The 17,184-nt window shown below is 38.2% G+C and overlaps 1 protein-coding gene across 3 annotated transcripts; it reads left to right on the top strand.

Moving 5' to 3' along the window:
- The first annotated feature begins 529 nt into the window (after nucleotides 1-529).
- Nucleotides 530-16,190, top strand: tmprss4a (transmembrane serine protease 4a). Of its 3 annotated transcripts, none has more exons than XM_021319295.2 (13): nucleotides 530-696; nucleotides 11,513-11,567; nucleotides 11,760-11,900; nucleotides 12,135-12,287; nucleotides 12,405-12,531; nucleotides 12,607-12,726; nucleotides 13,247-13,290; nucleotides 13,764-13,926; nucleotides 14,035-14,198; nucleotides 14,569-14,664; nucleotides 14,758-14,900; nucleotides 15,034-15,186; nucleotides 15,286-16,190. In XM_021319295.2, exons 2-13 carry the CDS (start codon nucleotides 11,543-11,545, stop codon nucleotides 15,295-15,297), a joined length of 1,341 nt encoding a protein of 446 aa, XP_021174970.2. In that variant the 5' UTR covers nucleotides 530-696; nucleotides 11,513-11,542; the 3' UTR covers nucleotides 15,298-16,190. The 3 variants fall into 3 exon arrangements, with proteins under 3 accessions (XP_021174970.2, XP_012723538.2, XP_012723537.2); XM_012868084.3 differs by lacking the exon at nucleotides 530-696 and adding an exon at nucleotides 4,443-4,755; XM_012868083.3 differs by lacking the exon at nucleotides 530-696 and adding an exon at nucleotides 9,945-10,076.
- Nucleotides 16,191-17,184: the final 994 nt, after the last annotated feature.

Genomic DNA, 17,184 nt, shown 5'->3' with positions numbered 1-17,184 from the left:
ATGCTTCCCTTATACTGTAACTCTATTCATTCATCAACAGATGACACAGCACAACAAAACTGTAAAAGATTACAAAAAAAATGTCCCAAGGATTTTTGTAATATCTCTATGGCTAAATATCTGCATAAAAATAAGTAAAGACAGTTTCAATTAATTCATAGATGATTTCAATAATTAGTTTTAAACTATTTTAATTCTGGATTCAGCATTATGTTTGACATAAAAATTTTAAAAATGAGAACAGTTACAGTGTTCAATCAACAAATATGGGGCAATACATGGTCTTAGGAAAGAGCAGTAGATGAGAAGGTATTCAGGAATATGAGATTTTTCAAACCGCATTTCCCACAAATGGTCCAAAGCTCAATATCAAGTTTCACAAAATTTACACCTGAGTGCACAAAGGATAAAACGCCTCCATTGACAGTGGGAATGAAAATAGGGGAGTTGAATTCAGAGGTGTGTGTGTTTGTTCAAGGGATGTTGGGAGTGAGAGAGTGTGTTTGCTGTGCAGTAGGAGGAGGGTGGAGAGATGGGATGAAGAAACATTGAAGGGTGTTGCTTCTTGAATCCTCAGAGGATAGAAATTAACAATCTAAGACGGCAACTACATCTCTCTACCTCTCTACCAGATTCCTTGATTGCTTTTGAATTCTTTATTCACCAGCAGCTGCAAAGTGCAACCTTCTGTGACAGGTAAGGAAAAGCTATGATGACTATAACTGTGTTAGGGTAACTACTAACTGCTTTTCATTACTTCCTCCTTCTTATCCAAATTTAAACCATAAAGTGTTTTTTTTTTGTTTTTTTTTTGTGATGTATGGATAATTGTCTTTGTGTATCTCAAGAGCTAACAATAAGGGGATAATTATATACGGGAATAGAATGAATTGTTTGTTGCCTGTTTGACAGGAAATGGATGTCAGGAGTTAATCTTTTACCAACTTTGGTCAGCCTCTGTTAAACTTTAACTGTCTATCTGCTTTCCAGATAAGAATGAAAAACTGCTCAGAGGGAAATAACTGCTCTTGAATGTTGAATGTGTGTGTTATCATGCATTTAACACGTTAGTGTTTGCTTGTCTTGAACATTGATTCTGAGTTTAAAAAAGCTAATAGTTCTAAAAAGCTAACAAAGAAATGGGAAGGCCTCAAAATTAGAATAGCATGGTAAAAGAAAATCCCATCAGTAATGCGTTTTTTTTTTTCTTTTTGACATAATCAGGACAAAGTTGTACTTACATGTTTTATTAGACATGACATTTATTCAGGAAATATACACAATATTTAAAATACATTTTTAAAACAAAAACAGCCAATTTTGTCAGTTCTGGTGGGTCTCACTTAAGTAAACCTGCAGTTGGAGCGCTGCTGTTTTTAAGGACATTGAGGCCCTTCTTCCCAGGTGGAAGTCAGATGCAAATCAGTGACCCACCCGTCACTGTCCTGGGTCGTTAGATGCCATTGCTTGGTGTGAGTGGAGTACTTGGTCGATTAAATCCTGACGAGACTGCTTAATTATCTCTTAGGAATATAGAGGACCAAGCTGTAAACACTGGGGAGTTGGAAGAAATGCGCCTAGGAGGATGGGCCCCCAATGTCCTTAAAAACAGCAGCGTAGCTCAAGTGGGAGCCACCAGAGCTGACAAAGACTCCTGGATAGATGTTGAAACGTTTTAAGAAAAAATGAGTGAAAATTTGGTCTCCTCTGATCTAAGCCTACTTACTCATAATAAAATTAATAAAACAGGCAGCTACACAAGGATGAGTGATTGATTTGTGAAATCTCTTGCTTATTTAACAACGCATACAAAACATCATTGCGTGCAAAATGCAATGGAAGTTAGATGTAAACAGAATAGATTACATTTTCCAAAAAATAGTAACGCTTCTCAGAAATAAAGTACAGTGAAGAACTCCAGAGAATGCACTGTGGGCTGCGCAATATGAGGATATTAGACAGCAATATATATACACGTATAACTGTCAATTGTATGTTTTCCGTCAAGGCCATGTTTTAACAAATAAGAATTTAATAAATTCAATATTGTGAAAATATAAAAAAAAAAACAACTGCTTAGGCCAGACAATGAAATCAAAACACTTAGTCACTCAGTGTACCAGGGTGGAGCTCAAATGTGTTTTAGCAATTACATACCTGAATAATGACTGGATTACCAGCAGCTGTTTGAAGAAATTGAGTGTGAACTTGTCTGTTCAAAAGTAAATCAGTCTAAAACTATATTTCTTTTTTTCATTTTTTTTTTCTTTTTTACAAAGCTTCAATTCATCGGGGAATTTAAAGTGTAGGTTCACAACCACAGCCATATTAAGGTAACCTGTATGAGAATGATTTGTGAGTTATCAGGTGCTACTGGTGGAAGTTTCCTAGGTGATGAAATATTGGAAATAAGCTTCCGGTAGCTTTGGTCAGACAAGACAATCAGCTGCTGTTTGTAACAAAGGCTCACTGTTTTCTACCATCCTTCTCAGTCATTTCTCACACTTTTTGCCAAGATTTATTTCCCTTCTATCTAGTTTCCGCATGATTTCTCACCGGTTTAATGTTTATCAGCACTGATGTGATGACCAAAAGAGTGTGACATGTGTCCTTGAAAGGCAAAATATTGCAATCTTCAACTGTATTAGTGTCTGATGGGGTCAAACGTGTAACTCTCTGGGCCATAATCCAACTGAAAAGGTTTGAAACAGAAAACCTAAACAGGGTTTTTTGGTCTAATTTTTAGGTTTTGTCAATTTCGTTTATTTTGATGGAAAATATAGGTCTGATAGAGTAATCAGAAATGGCTACTGAGTTTCTCTCTCTTTTGTTTTTAATTAGGCTACATGCATATTGATTCTATTTGTACCACTGAGATTATTATTCAGAAAGGATAATATGCCATTCTTTTACTTTGCAGATTATTTACAGATCTATTTGGCCATTCAAAGCTCAAAGTTGTGTTTCAGTTCAGTCGCTATATTTCTGTGTTCGTGATGGGTCCTCTTGGAGGGAGATCGATTAACAACCAAAATAAAAACTTTTGTTTCGTAATACAACATGTTGACATACTGCATCACATTGTGTTATGGTAGCTTCTCTGCTGCAGACAACAAAACCCTGCAAAGAATTGTGACGTTGACAGAGATGATCCTATGTGGTTGGGATCCTGTGTGTGTGTGTGTGTGTGTGTGTGTGTGTGTGTGTGTGTGTGTGTGTGTGTGTGTGTGTGTGTGTGTGTGTGTGTGTGTGTGTGTGTGTGTGTGGACCATCTTTTAAACTTTGATTTATTGAGCACCATGATCCATTAGGAACGGTATTTCGGAACCCACTGAAGAATCAATTTTTTCCTCATCCAACACCCATAAATCTTGGTGTTCTTTTTAATACAGCCTTTAAACTTGAATAGCTCTACTTATCCGATACCAGCCGATCTTCACCTTTAGTTTTTAATGTATGGAATATGGTAACTGTTGTATAATGGGCAGTATCAGTCCAAAAAAAAGGGATAAATCTGTGTATTTTATTACGGACATGTTTTGTAAAACTCAGCAGCATGCCTTATTAGCTAAGCTAACTGACGAGACCTCTTCAGCTCAGTTTAGCTCCCCTACAATGGCTTCCAGTCTGTTTTAAAAATGGTTTTCAGTTAGTCCTCATGGCCTAGTGTCTTTCAAATCCTTTAAATACCCACACTGCCAACGCCATGGTGAGATTGTCAAATAAAATAACGCATCAGTCTATACAGACCTTTTGCCCTGGCTAAGCATAATATAATGCCTTTTAATTTGTTTGGCTATATGTAAATATTTTCTATTACATATTAATGTGTCTGTTGAGGGAGGTTTCCTTTAAATATGCTCCATAAATGAATAAAATACAATGAAATAATCGTCTTGCTTAAGTATTAATTTATCCAAAAATTCTAACATTTTCTTCATACATCAAAATATGCTCACATTCCAAAAAAATGTCAAAGTTTGCATGTATAACTTTGCGGTTCACCCTGCCATCTCATAAAAGTACCTTCCCCTGTCTTTTTCAGTTGTTTGTGTTTAAATACACATTAAAAAGCACACTTAAGAAGTCCTCTAACTTGACTTATGGCGTGAGTCAGACTGATACCGACTGAGTGTAAAGCTGTCAAAACAAATAAAGTCAAGGCCACACCTCAGCCTGAAGGCATGAGATTGCGTACATGTTGTTGTTTTCTTTCAGCAGTTTATACTGTGCAAATTTAGGTGCACAGATGCATATGTATGTTCTGGGGAAACTACTAAAGGAAAGAACAGACATAAAACCTTGAAAAAAATAAAAATAAAAATGTGCCTTTAGAGCTATCGTAACTGGACAGGTAACATCTGAGGGAGGTGGGACCAAACAGTGCAAGGCAAGCAGATAGGGCGGTTCAAGTGTCACGTTACCTGGGTTTAGTTTTGCTTTGTCATAAGGCCTGAGTCTCTTAAAAACAAGCTCCTTCTAAATCTGCGCTGCGACAGAACTCAGCACAGTGTACCGGCACTTTTTATTACAGCATTGGGATTTCAAGGAGGTGGAGGTCAGGCAGCCTTCAAGCCAGATTCGGTTACACAGGTGCAGATAGAAAGGAAGGGAGACAGGGAAAGGGCCGCTCCAGGTTTTCCTGTTCAAACCTGTGTGACAAAAGGCAAGAGAAGGAGGATTTAGAGGGCAGCCCCAACTGAGCAAAGGGCAGAGGTTCCGCCGGTTACCGAAAAGGACAAGTGCATCATGAGGGTGAGTACAGCAAAAAAAGGAACACATATTAAAAAGGCACTCGGCTCACTGTTTGTGTTGACATGGCCATTTAACAAATACTGGAGACAAGCTTGCAATCACTGACAAGGAAAGAGGAACAACTGTAAAACTAGAGGTGGTCATGTCAGATTCATTCATTTCTGCAACGTAGTGGGGTGAAAACAGCTGCAACCTTCATATTTCAAGGAATTAGTCTAAATAAGAAAAAAAAAAGGAAAACAGTAGACTGACAAGTGCTCTGTAGAAGTAGCAGATTGGAAACAGGTGAGAAAATCTCCTGTTATATATATATATATATATATATATATATATATATATATATATATATATATATATATATATATATATATATATATATATATATATATATATATATATATGTACAAGTGAGGACCTCCCATATGTTTTTTTTTATTTTTTATTCATTTTTTATGTGAATTGTTTTCCAACCTGTTGGTAAAGTTTATCATCATTATTTTTATCCACTGGTCATACATTGCTAGCCTTCCTTTACAATAACTGCTGTTAATCTTATGAGTGTTTGTATTTTGTTCCATGATATATTCCATGTGCCATCTTATGCTATATTGTATTGCTTAGCAGATATTGTTTCCAGTATCTCATAGGAGTTTTGTTGTTTTGTTTTTAATCACTCAGTGGTCTATTTTTATGCACTGCTTCTAACAAACCTATTTTTCATGTCTGAGTTCAGATGAAATAAAAGGAATACATTTTTTTTCCTAAAGAAAAAAGAAAGTGTGTCATGGCTTTAATCTCCTCAAGTGACCCAGTTACGCTTGTGTTGTTAAAGGTGGATTGCTTCCCATAAATGCTGAGTAAACCGACGGTTCAATTAGTATGACTAAAAAAAAAAAAGGATTTGTGTCTGGCTCACAAAGCAGTTTATATCGGACATGATGGGGTTTTTTTTGTTATTGTTTTTTTTTAACGTCCTCTTGCAAAACATTTTGTGTGTGTCATGATATGACGGGGAAAGAGAAACAACAAAACAACCCACTGCTTTCAGAAAGAAATGTTTTGTTCCATTGCCGCTGTTCTACAGCCATCTTTCTGGTTCCCCGTGTTGTCATTTCTAGTTTCATCCTGCCTTTATTCCCGATACTCAGACTTTGCCGTACTCCTACAGGTGTGGGTAGTTTCCTGTTATCACATCTTAACGTGACATTGGGCTGGCTTGACGCATGCTTATTATCTCTAATCACTTCAAATATAATTATTGTTTATATAATTCCCTTTTTTTCCAAATATAGACTGAATATCCAGATGTGAGGTGATTTATATTACTTTCACTTAATTGTAGTTTAGTATTAATGTTTTTGAAGAGCTGCTCAGTCCGCTTACAACAAAAATGAGAATAAAAGAACTGTATGAATGGAATGTTAACAGGTGAGATAAAGTGTAAAGACAAATCACGTCATGGTTTTTTTTTCAGCATCGATGTGAACGTTTCTGCCACAGAATAACTCAGGGAGCTTATCGGCAAAACCTTCCACAGCAGATTCAGGACAGGATAGTAAGCCCCGCTCTGAAAAGGAAAAGAATAAAACCCGTTAAACAACATTCTATGTCTATATTTATATAGGTCTAAGGGGGCGTGGGGGAGGGGGGGGTGGCTCTTTCAACATCTTGTAATAAACAAAAATACAAGAAATGTTGGGAATCGAAGGATTTTAGAATCTCCTCTTTTATTTTGTTATACATCTAAAAAAATCTTATGCCTTTAATGATTGTTAATGTTTTTTCTTTCTAAAAAACAAACAGGTGTTTACTGTAAACATGAATGTGATCTGAACACAAAGTAAAAAAAACTAGTGGAACAAGATCAAAAACAGAACAACTGTCAAAGAGTTCCTCCAACCGCCAGTTTGCACATATTGCTCAAAAATGTCTTACTAAGCCTGTTGGAAGCTGATTGACAATGATCTGATCCGCCTTAAGTATTACTTCAACATAATCTGAATCAAATAGAACAGAGCTTTGGACATTGTTTCTACCACCTTTATCTGTGCATTATGGCAAGAAAAATCCTCTTCAGGGCTTGTCTGTAGATCTTCCACTCTTTTTGAATGTGTTGCTTGTTGTTTTTACTGTATGAATAGGAACAGTTAGGCAATTAGTTATTCTATTGTAACCATACCAAAATGGGACGTTTTCTTGTCTTTCACATTTTTAACAGTGTCGAATGTAGATTAGCATCTGTTTGACGGCATCTGTTTGGTGTTGGAGGTTTCCAACACCAAAGGGAAACAAAAAGGTGTTGATTACTTTTTCTTTCTTTATTTTTTATAAATTCCTTGACATTTTAACCAACTCTAAAAAGTCCCCACCAATTTAACTAGTTGCAAAGAAAAATAAGCATCTTTTGAGTCAAATCATAGTGGTATCAAAGAGAAGCAGAAAGTTATGAATTGTTGAATTGCATCAATAATGTTTTATAGGATTTAGGAGGGTGAGAATAAACAATAACCTTTTGATGTATCTTTCAAAAGTTGGATTTTTCTCGATTTTGCAGAGACAGAATTTGCAAATGAAAAGTGGATTGCTTTTAACATATCTTCAACAGAGGTAGCTAAAATGTAAGGGTTCCTGGAGCTGTAAACTTGTGTGCTCTATTATAACATAATTAAACAAGTCATTAAGAAATAAACAAATATTTGATTTTAATATTACTACTACTAATATTTTGGTCTGAGAAGCATTGAAGGCAAAGACAGTAGGTCCTGCCACCTAACAACATTATTGTTGAATTAGGTATCGTGCAATCCTTTTAAGTACCTTTCCTGTAATGTCACGTCTTGCTGTCATATTACTTTTTCAAAACGTAAAATGACGTTTGTTTGTGCTTTCAACTGAAAAATAATTTATATGCCTTTGATTTTCGTTGTTTTTGTCACTAGTGACCTTCGTCTACTGCCCTACAGAGAGAGCAGAAAAAACTGACCAGACAGGTTTATCTGGTGGTTTGTGCAGCTGTGCAGCATACAAAGCAGCGAATTTTACTGACATAGGACTGGATTCAAATACTTTTTTTTTTATTATTGGAAGCTACTGTATACCCTCAGGACAGCTTTGTGAACAGCACAACCATGACTAAGTGTGTTGACATTTTAAATATGCTCTCCTCATAAAACATTTTTTTAACGTATGATTCTGTATACAGAACCCATAAATGGAAAAAGAGGAAGGATGAATGGCCATGCAACCGCGTCAAAGAGATCTGTATCATGAGAAAATTAATTTAATGGCGCCTAAGACATAAAATGATGTTCTTATATTAAGAATCAATGTGATGATTTTAAGACCTGCGAAAATCTCTATCCATCCATGATCTGATAAGTTGGTACAACCACACCCAAATGTTATAAAAAAACAGACAGACCTTATTTTTTACAAATTGAGCAGTTGTTTTAAAAGGGAGTGGTGCTTGAAAGCATTGTTTGGTGAGCCATAGTTACCACCAATGTAGCACAAACTGTCCTCAGTGCTTTGCATCAAAAAGGGCGTAACAGGCAAATGTGCTGCTGCTTGTAAGATTGCACCTAAATCAAGCATTTATTGAACAGAGAGAGGTTTAGCTGCTGTGAACAAAGCTTTTAGGTGCCTAAGGATGTCCTGCATTAGGAATTTAGTCACCACCAGTTCAGAGCTCACTAGGGAATTTCAGCAGACAGGTGTATGCGATTCTGTAAGCGGGCCCTTCTTGCCCTGGTGTCAGGAAGGGCAGCAAAAAATCTGTTCTCCAAAATAATACCAAAAAAACACACCAAAAACAGGAAGAGCTTTTGCAGAAAGAAAAAGTATGGAACTGATGAGAAGTCATGTCCTCCAATGAGGTCTACTTTGTGAACACTTGAAAAAGAGCTCTCAGTAAGAGAAAGAGTGGGGGCGACCGTGAGTATTGTCAGCCACGCCAATAGTGAAGTATCTAGAGGCAAATCCTAATAAAAAAAATTGTTTGTTTTTTATTTATTTATTTATACGCTGTAGTGAATGACAAGAAAAACCAACAATAGCGTTCTGATTTGTAAATGCTGAATGGAAGATTGACATCACAGGCAGGAAGCTGGGAGATGAGACTCCTTATCTCTTCCTCTGCAGAAACTATTTCTACTGGGAACTACCACTGACAAAATACTTTACTTCTCTGAAACCGCAGATAATTTTGTCACATCATCATTTAGATTTTTTTTTTTCCTTTCCTCGCAACTTTACCTAAAAACACCACCGAGCCCAAAGAATGGTATCAAATCAGGATCTGACAGCAACTCTGCTCAGTGACCCATGAACGTATTGAGAACTTACTATTGGTTTGACTAAACTAGGTGTATGTCTAAATAAAAAGGTTTAGAAACTCACATTATAGTTAAAATTGAAATTCCAGATAACAAAAATTTAATCTGAAGTGATAAAGCTTGAGTCACTCTCTAAACTTGGCCTGCACACTTGAGTCAGTTGTAGTGAACTTGTTGAAACCTTCAGTGTTTATCAATCCCATCTACAAAACTTGGATCAAGGTTTACAGCTGTTAAGAAACACCTCAGTAGTAACTGGGCAACAGGCCATTGCTCAGATAAAAGCTCATATCATCCAAAGCTCTAACATTGCAAACATTATGATATAATGTAACATGTGAATCCCATTTGTCATTCTCAGATTTTTATCCTTTTAATTTCCATTTCTAACATGCTCAGCTAGATTAGTTTAATGTTTTAAATGAATTACGTTTTTTTGCAGTTGAAATAACCAACCCGAAAGTAGAGTTACCCACTTTTTTATTCCGTTACTCATCCTGTTTGTTCACACTTGCGTTTATATAGATTAAAAATGATAATATCTATGACGAAGCAAGGAAAATTTGTCTATTTCAAAGTAAACTCTGACTCTTCTAGTTTAAAGGTCAGTACTGGTAGCCCTTCCTATGACAACACCAATGAAGTAGCTCTCAGTTAAAAAAAAAAGGTAGGTGACCCCTCACATACATAGGCTAATAGGTTCGGACTTTACAAAAACTCATCATTTGCTTCTGGCTGGTTGGTAGGACCTCACGTCCCACTAACTATACCCACCTGTTGACAAAGGGCAGCAGGTAGCCAATAAAAAATGGTGTCTGTGTTCAGATGGACCAATCATAAAACAGACACCTGCACTAACACGTTGTCCCCTTATGCCGTTTGCTTTCTTGAACCGTCAGTCAGAGAATCTAATTAGAAGCTACCCTTAAACAAGTAAAGATGAAGGTGCCACCCAAAAAGAGGGACAGTTTTCTGCCCTGCTTTAAGGTATGCAATCTCTATTGGAAAACTGGATCTTTATTTTCAGTACTAGTATTGCTGTGTTTGCTTTTCGATCTGTAGCATGAAGCTGATAGAACTGGTTTAGGGCAAGTTTCTGCAGATAAAGTTAGATAAGAGGATTGCATAGTACCATTTAGAGCAATTGATCTTGTGTATACACAACAAAGAAATATGCTAACTGCAAATTAAAGTGTTTTACATGCAAACCAATTCACTTGCACTTTCAACCAATACTGCCTAATTTATCAAGGAGTGTCTCTTATTTCTTTTTGGAACACACTGTCCTGTATGTTAAGGATGATTCCCAGTTGCCTCTCCCTTGATTTTTAAAACCAATGAGAGTTTGCAGAGCTTGAAGGCGAGCTGAGGACACAGGGACACATCTGAAATGGTCCGTCCTGGGGTTCAGGGTTAGGCACTCATAAACCAGTGGTTCTTCACAACCTGCTGCGACAATTAACAACAAAAAACATTCTGAACTCTGTTTATTTGCACAGGTGCATCTGCAATATTTGTCATGCACAACATGTACGGACTTGCATGACTGATGCTATCGTGCTCCACCTACGTTATTTAATGAGAAACCTTATCAGTATCATTTTTCTAAATCCAAAATGTGCTACAGATGAACGGAGCAATCCCCTGAGCTTTACAGTAGAGCTGGATCATATTAGAAAAGCATGACATTACGCTACTGTTGATTATTATGTCTTCACCACTCTCCCTGAGCTTTAATATCCCAGCCACTAAGACCTAGATCTGGTATTTGCTGCAGAAGTCTATTCAACTAATCAAATGAATATTGGCAAGCAGTTTAAATGTATGCCGCCTGAACCAAGCCGAATACTGCATCCAATCAGTCCTTTTTTTGAGACATTGCACATGATTATGTAGATCAAATATATTTTGTGGCTCTACATTGCAGCACATGCTGTGCAGAGCCTGCTGTATGTTTAAGTTGTGAGTTTAGCTGATTAGATGTCATCTTATGGAAAACCTAGAGAGTAATGCCGCAGTAACTTGGCAACCTAGATTTATGTGCCACATACTTATTGTCTGCCTAAATACACACTACATCGATGCACCTGTTTTACTTCCTTGTCAATGCTTTTGTTCCAGTTTAGAAATATGATATGCTTTTCAGTCGCAGTCAGTGATCTGACCAACTAAATCAGAGGTAGCAAAAGCAAACTTTAAGCTAGAGATCTTTCTTTCTTCTTTTTTTTTTTTTTTTTGTCTGTGTTGCTAGATTTAAATATGGAGAGTTATGGAGAGCTATTGTAAACCACATGCCCAAAGGATATTTGTATGGGTGGGACACTAAAACTGGATCTGGCCTGAGGGCCCACATCTCTTAAACCTGGCCCTAGTTTTACAACCAACTGTGATCATCTAATGTCTCTGTCTTCCTCTGTCCTCAGAATTCGACTCAGCAGCCAGCAGAAAGCTCCATGCCACTGAATCCTGGGCAGCCAGGTAAGTTTGGAGTCCAGCTTCGGTTGTTCAGTTGTTCCACTGATAGATCCGATGATTTGATCAGGACGCTAAAACGTTTAAAACTGCTTTAAAACACATTTTGTTCCGGCTACTTTTAAGATCCTGCATTATTGTATTTCTCCTGTTATGTTCTGCGATTTTGTTTTGTTAATTTTTTTTCTTTGTCTGCAGTTCCTCGACCAGGTCAACGCAGAAAACCCATGACAGACGCAAAGCCTCAGAATGACAAGGCGTCGAAGGCGAGGAAAATATTATTCGGTATTCTCATAGTGGTGTTGATTGTGGGAATACTGGTCGTTGCAGGAATCTTTAGTAAGTCCCAATTCCTGGTATTATTATTATTATTATTATTATTATTATTATTATTATTATTATTATCAGTTGTGGTCATTTCAAAAAAGGCCTTTCTCTATATCTTTTCACCAGAATCAAAGTTTCTATGCAAGCAATCTTGTAGAATCGTTGTCAGGAATGAGTCTACATTTGCATACCGGATTAACATTTCTATCCCCTGCTCTGCACTTTTGTTCCTTTGTGTGCCTCCAGTTGCAAAGCTAATTGAAAGCAAATACTACTTCTGCAAAAACTCAGTAAAGTTCATCCCACTCGACAAAGCCTGCGATGGGGAGATCGACTGCTCTGGAGGGGAAGATGAACGTCATTGTTTATCATCATTTACAGCAAACACCACATTTCCAGGTATAACCGCAACACCAGACACTTTCTTATATTGTCCTCAGCCAAAACCAGAGGTTGAAAGAAGAAAAAACATGACAATTTCTCCCCCCCCCCCCTCCCTCCCTCCCTCCCTGCCAGTGCGCCTCATTTCTGATCAGCGTGTCCTCCAAGTGTACAGCCCTGACTCAGGTTGGAGGACGGTGTGCAATGACGACTGGAGCGAAAAGCACACCCAGACTGCTTGCACACAGCTGGGATACACAAAGTGAGTTAACAATGGCTTTAATGGTGTAAGAATCTGGCTGTACAGCGTCCATAACCCTCCACCCTCTGTGCACAGTTCCCCTACGAGCATCAAAGTTGAAGTTGGCGCTTTGCCATCGCCTCTAAAAACCGGACCGTTCGCTGCAGTCAGGACCGGGAGTGCAAGCACACCCGTACATCAGGCTTCCATTGATCGGTGAGAACAACACTGCTTTCGTTATGAGAGAAGGAGAAATGAGCTGTTTGGGCCGCTTACAGAGTTCACTTTTGGCCACGTTGAAATTTCAAGCCGTCTCAGGGTGCCAGAAGGTCTCACAATATGAAAAACGAAAGTTCATGTACTATAAATGCTAAACTAATGATCTTACTGTACAAAATTTTCCACTTCAGCTCCCATTTTTGCTTTCGGGCTATCGCTGTCTTTTCTTATAAAAAACATGAAAGGGACTGTTGAAAAAATTTCTGTTCCTGAAATGCAAAAAGAAGGCCAGTTTTTCTTCCTCAAATGCATTTTCCCCTATGTAAGTGAACAAACAGGTGCTTTACCCGGTCAAAAGGGAACTGAAACTGGGGCATAGTTGAGCAGGGAGTAAAGTTAGAACATTCAGGGGACAGTTCACGTCTCTTTGACCAACATCGGGGTTGTTTATGGTTTACATTAGCATATACGATTATAGGCTCATCGCTTTCTCTCTCTCTCTTTTTTCTGTAAACAGCAGCGTGTGCAGAACTGGATCTGTGGTCTCATTGATGTGCTCAGGTGAGTTGTTTTTAGGAAACCAGAAATGTGACTACGTTGTTTTCTGGGTTTTCATGAGGGTACATCAGGTTCCAGTGGAGACCAGAATGAGATGACAAGTTTCACTCATGCAGGCCTAAACATGCTTACAAGAAACAAAATATTTCCTAGCAACTCTCAACAACAGCTTGCTTCCTTCTCCACAACAACTTAAGATCCCGAGTCAGTCATGCCTTGTAGTGTTTTGAATCATTACTGCCATTTTTGTGTTTTTTTTTTCTATATAACTTTATTATTGAGCACCTGTATAAACGATATGTCACACAATATTACAAGTATATATCTGAATTTACAATAAAATTGCCAGCGCTCACTCATCACCATGTACTAACTTGTCCAAAAAAAAAAAAACATAACCAGCTATAGAGACAAAAAATATTCTTAAAGTGTTGTTTTTTAATATATATATATATATTTTTTTTTCCAATTCTCAGACTGTGGAGATGTTGAGAGTAAAGACCGCATTGTTGGGGGTGTAGATGACTTTATAGAGAACTGGCCCTGGCAAGTCAGCCTGCAAGAGCAGGACAGCCACGTGTGTGGAGGCTCACTGGTGTCACCACGTTGGGTTGTCACTGCCGCCCACTGCTTTCCTAAGTCAGTACGCTCACCTCTGCACAACATTCACTGGGGATTCTGCTTTGCCATGAAACTCATCCTCCAACTTTATTTCTTTCTCTCCTTCTTATTTCTGGGTCGCTGCAGCAATAAAAGAATACCGAGTCGGTGGAGAGTGATGTCTGGAGAGACACACATGACCACATTAGGAGGCTCCTCAGTGGACAGGATCATAATCCATGGACAATATGACAGCTCATTCAACTACGACGTGGCAATGATGAGACTCAGAAGCCCGATCACAGTAGGAGGTAAGGCTTCAACGTTATACACATAAAATACACATGAAACCTTGATAAATCCTGTTCAGATCAATCTTAGTCAGCTGATGATGTTTATTTTACATAAAGTTAAAGTGAACAGACTCTTCTAGTTCAAAGATCAGCACTGGTAGCCCTTCACAAAACCAAGAAAGTAGCTCTCAGTTTCAAAAAGGCCCGGTGACCCGACCGCTGCTGTAGAACTTTTATCAAGTGCTCTTTACTGACATCTAATGGTCCGTTTATGAATACATTTCTAACTGGGTAGATTCTTACACGCCCATGTCATGGTAATCACACATGCTTAAAAAGCAGCTAATTTGACTCACTTTTGTAATGTTCTTCATGTGAACTTGTACAGACAAACGCAAGCCGGCGTGTCTGCCTCCTAAAGACCTGAGCCTCCCAAACAAAGCCCCGGTAGTTGTTACAGGCTGGGGATTGCTGAAAGAAAATGGTGAGACTCCCAAGTGAACCGCTTGAGGGGAAAAAAAACTGTAGGTTTTGTTGTGAAAATGTAACTCTACAGCAGATCTGTTTCAACCTTCAGGTAAAGCTGCAACTACACTGCAAAAGGTTAACATCGAGATTATCGATCGAAGTACGTGTTCGAGCCCGGCAGTCTACGGCTCTAGCATAACGCAGAGAATGATCTGTGCTGGCAACTTGAAAGGAGGAGTGGACGCCTGCCAGGTAATAAATCCCAATAGGGGTCAGTTTAAAGGTATAACCTGGGTCTCAATTGAAGACGTTTCACACTGATGTTCTCGCAGCTGTCTGAGATTGTTTTTAAACTGAGCGATTTGTGTTCCCTTTCAAACTCCAGGGCGATAGCGGGGGCCCTTTGGTGTACTTTTCCTCCTCTCGGTGGAATCTGGTGGGAGTGGTGAGTTGGGGTGTCGGCTGTGCACAGGAAAGCAAACCTGGCGTCTACAGCAACGTAGATGAAATGCTCAACTGGATCTATACAGTCATGGAGGTACTGCACGCACACAACAACAACAACAAAAAAAAAAACAGCTCCATTATATGACCTTGGTTTTTAATTTGTGTTTTCCCATTTGTCTATTTTTATTAGAAAAACCAATGATGTCCCCATGTGACCAGAGCGATGACTTTGGGCCTTTTTACCTGTGACAAACTGTGAAACTCAAATGTTTTAGCACTGCCTTATGATAATAAGGGAAGGACATCGGGGGGGATGGAGAGCTGAATATCCACATCTACAGTAAAACAGACCGTTGACCAGCTGTAAAGATTAGGCCACATCAACATGCACAGAGACATGTATTTTCTCACATTGTGCCATTTATTTATCTCAGGGAACCTGTTGGTGGTTTGCAATAGATCCAAAATGTTTTAATTGATATTGAAGCCGTTTTTTTTTTGTTTTTTTTTGCTGCTATTGTATAAACTCTGGAAACAGTTCTTGGCTGGAAAAGGCAGTGGGAGCAGATTATTTATCTCAACTTTTTTGTTTTTTCTGGATGCTTTTATGGTACAGAGTTGACACTCTTCTCTACAGTCAATAGTGATCTACAGCAGGATTTTAGTGGTAATTCAGGATTGTTTTCTATTAGTGTGGACAAAGACAACTGGGTGATGTTCACGGATTACAAATATTACGCCTCTTGCTAGGCTATCCATCCTGAATTTCAGAGTATCATGCCGTCTTCAGGATCCTCACCTCTACGGTCTTACCAAAACCGCTCAGCAAAGGACTTTAGCCATCCCTCTTTTATCTGTTGCACTTGATAAACTGGAAATGAGTCATTTCTATAGAAGCAAACTCTAATATGCTTGTGAATATTTAACGGATAACAGGTGTAACAATTGAAATGAATTGTTTTTTTTTGCTGCTGTTTAGTTTTAACATATACCTGTAAGTAAATATCTGTAAATATGTCTGTAAATATGTCAAACATTTTCACAACTTGGTGTGTGTTATTTTTGTTAAAGTGACATTAAAAACATGATCCCTAACTTTGTCGTTTAGTCTGGTTCAATACTCCATCTTGTGTTTTCATTTTGTACCCACTTGTTGCTCTTTTGTCAAGACATAATTCTGTTCTATACCTGTTAACCAAACTCTCTGTACCAATGTTTTACCTATTAAGCATCAGTTTATTTGAATTAGTAGTAAAGTATTTTGATAAACTCAGATAAATATCTTTTTAAAACTTTTTAATTCCATGTAAACATCATTTTCTAAAAATCTGATATTCTACCGTCCTTCCATTGAATATTACTCTTGGGTCAGTGGACTCTTAGGGAATCTAATCTAAATCTGATCAACTGACTGCTTACCAACCCAACATAGGCCAGAGGCCACTTGTAGGACAATATTTTTCTATCTGCACAGCCACACTTAATTGGACTAGAAGATAATAGAAAATGACTTGTCATAGCATGTATAAAATAAACAGTAGCAGATGGATTCTCTTTATATGTAACAAAAAAAAGGGTGTGAAAAGACCAAAACTACTGGAATAAAAAATGGCCCAGGGGCAACAATGACCAGCTGTTATGTAAATTTGATCTATACCGGGAAAAAAAAGGGGTTAACAGATCATTTTATATTTTGCAATTGAAGAAGTGAATAGTTGCACGTTTCACAAACTACATGGGATGGTGTCATGGAGAAAATCTGAATTGAAATGTTTTCTTTCACCACACATGCCCTTCTTTTTTACCGTGCCAGCAGTAGTTATAAAACACGGCTGGACACTCGGTCCATCCATCCGTCTTGTCTCGCACTCACACCCCACTCTCCCCAGCGACGCCAGCCAGAATGCTGGCCCGCGGTGTTCTCCAAGTGAGATGTTTCCTAGTAGCGAGATCAACAATAAAGTTCTTTCCAGCAAGGACGCGTAAAACGTCACATGAACTCCGGTGGACAAATTAAAAAAAAAAGTCTTCGTAGGTCCATCCTACAAGCAGCATATGTACATGATGGTTGTCAGACGCCACAAAAAGG

Source organism: Fundulus heteroclitus, chromosome 18 (assembly GCF_011125445.2).
Source record: "Fundulus heteroclitus isolate FHET01 chromosome 18, MU-UCD_Fhet_4.1, whole genome shotgun sequence".
In the NCBI taxonomy this organism is placed as follows: Eukaryota; Metazoa; Chordata; class Actinopteri; order Cyprinodontiformes; family Fundulidae; genus Fundulus; species Fundulus heteroclitus.
This window is presented reverse-complemented; position numbering and strand designations above follow the sequence as displayed.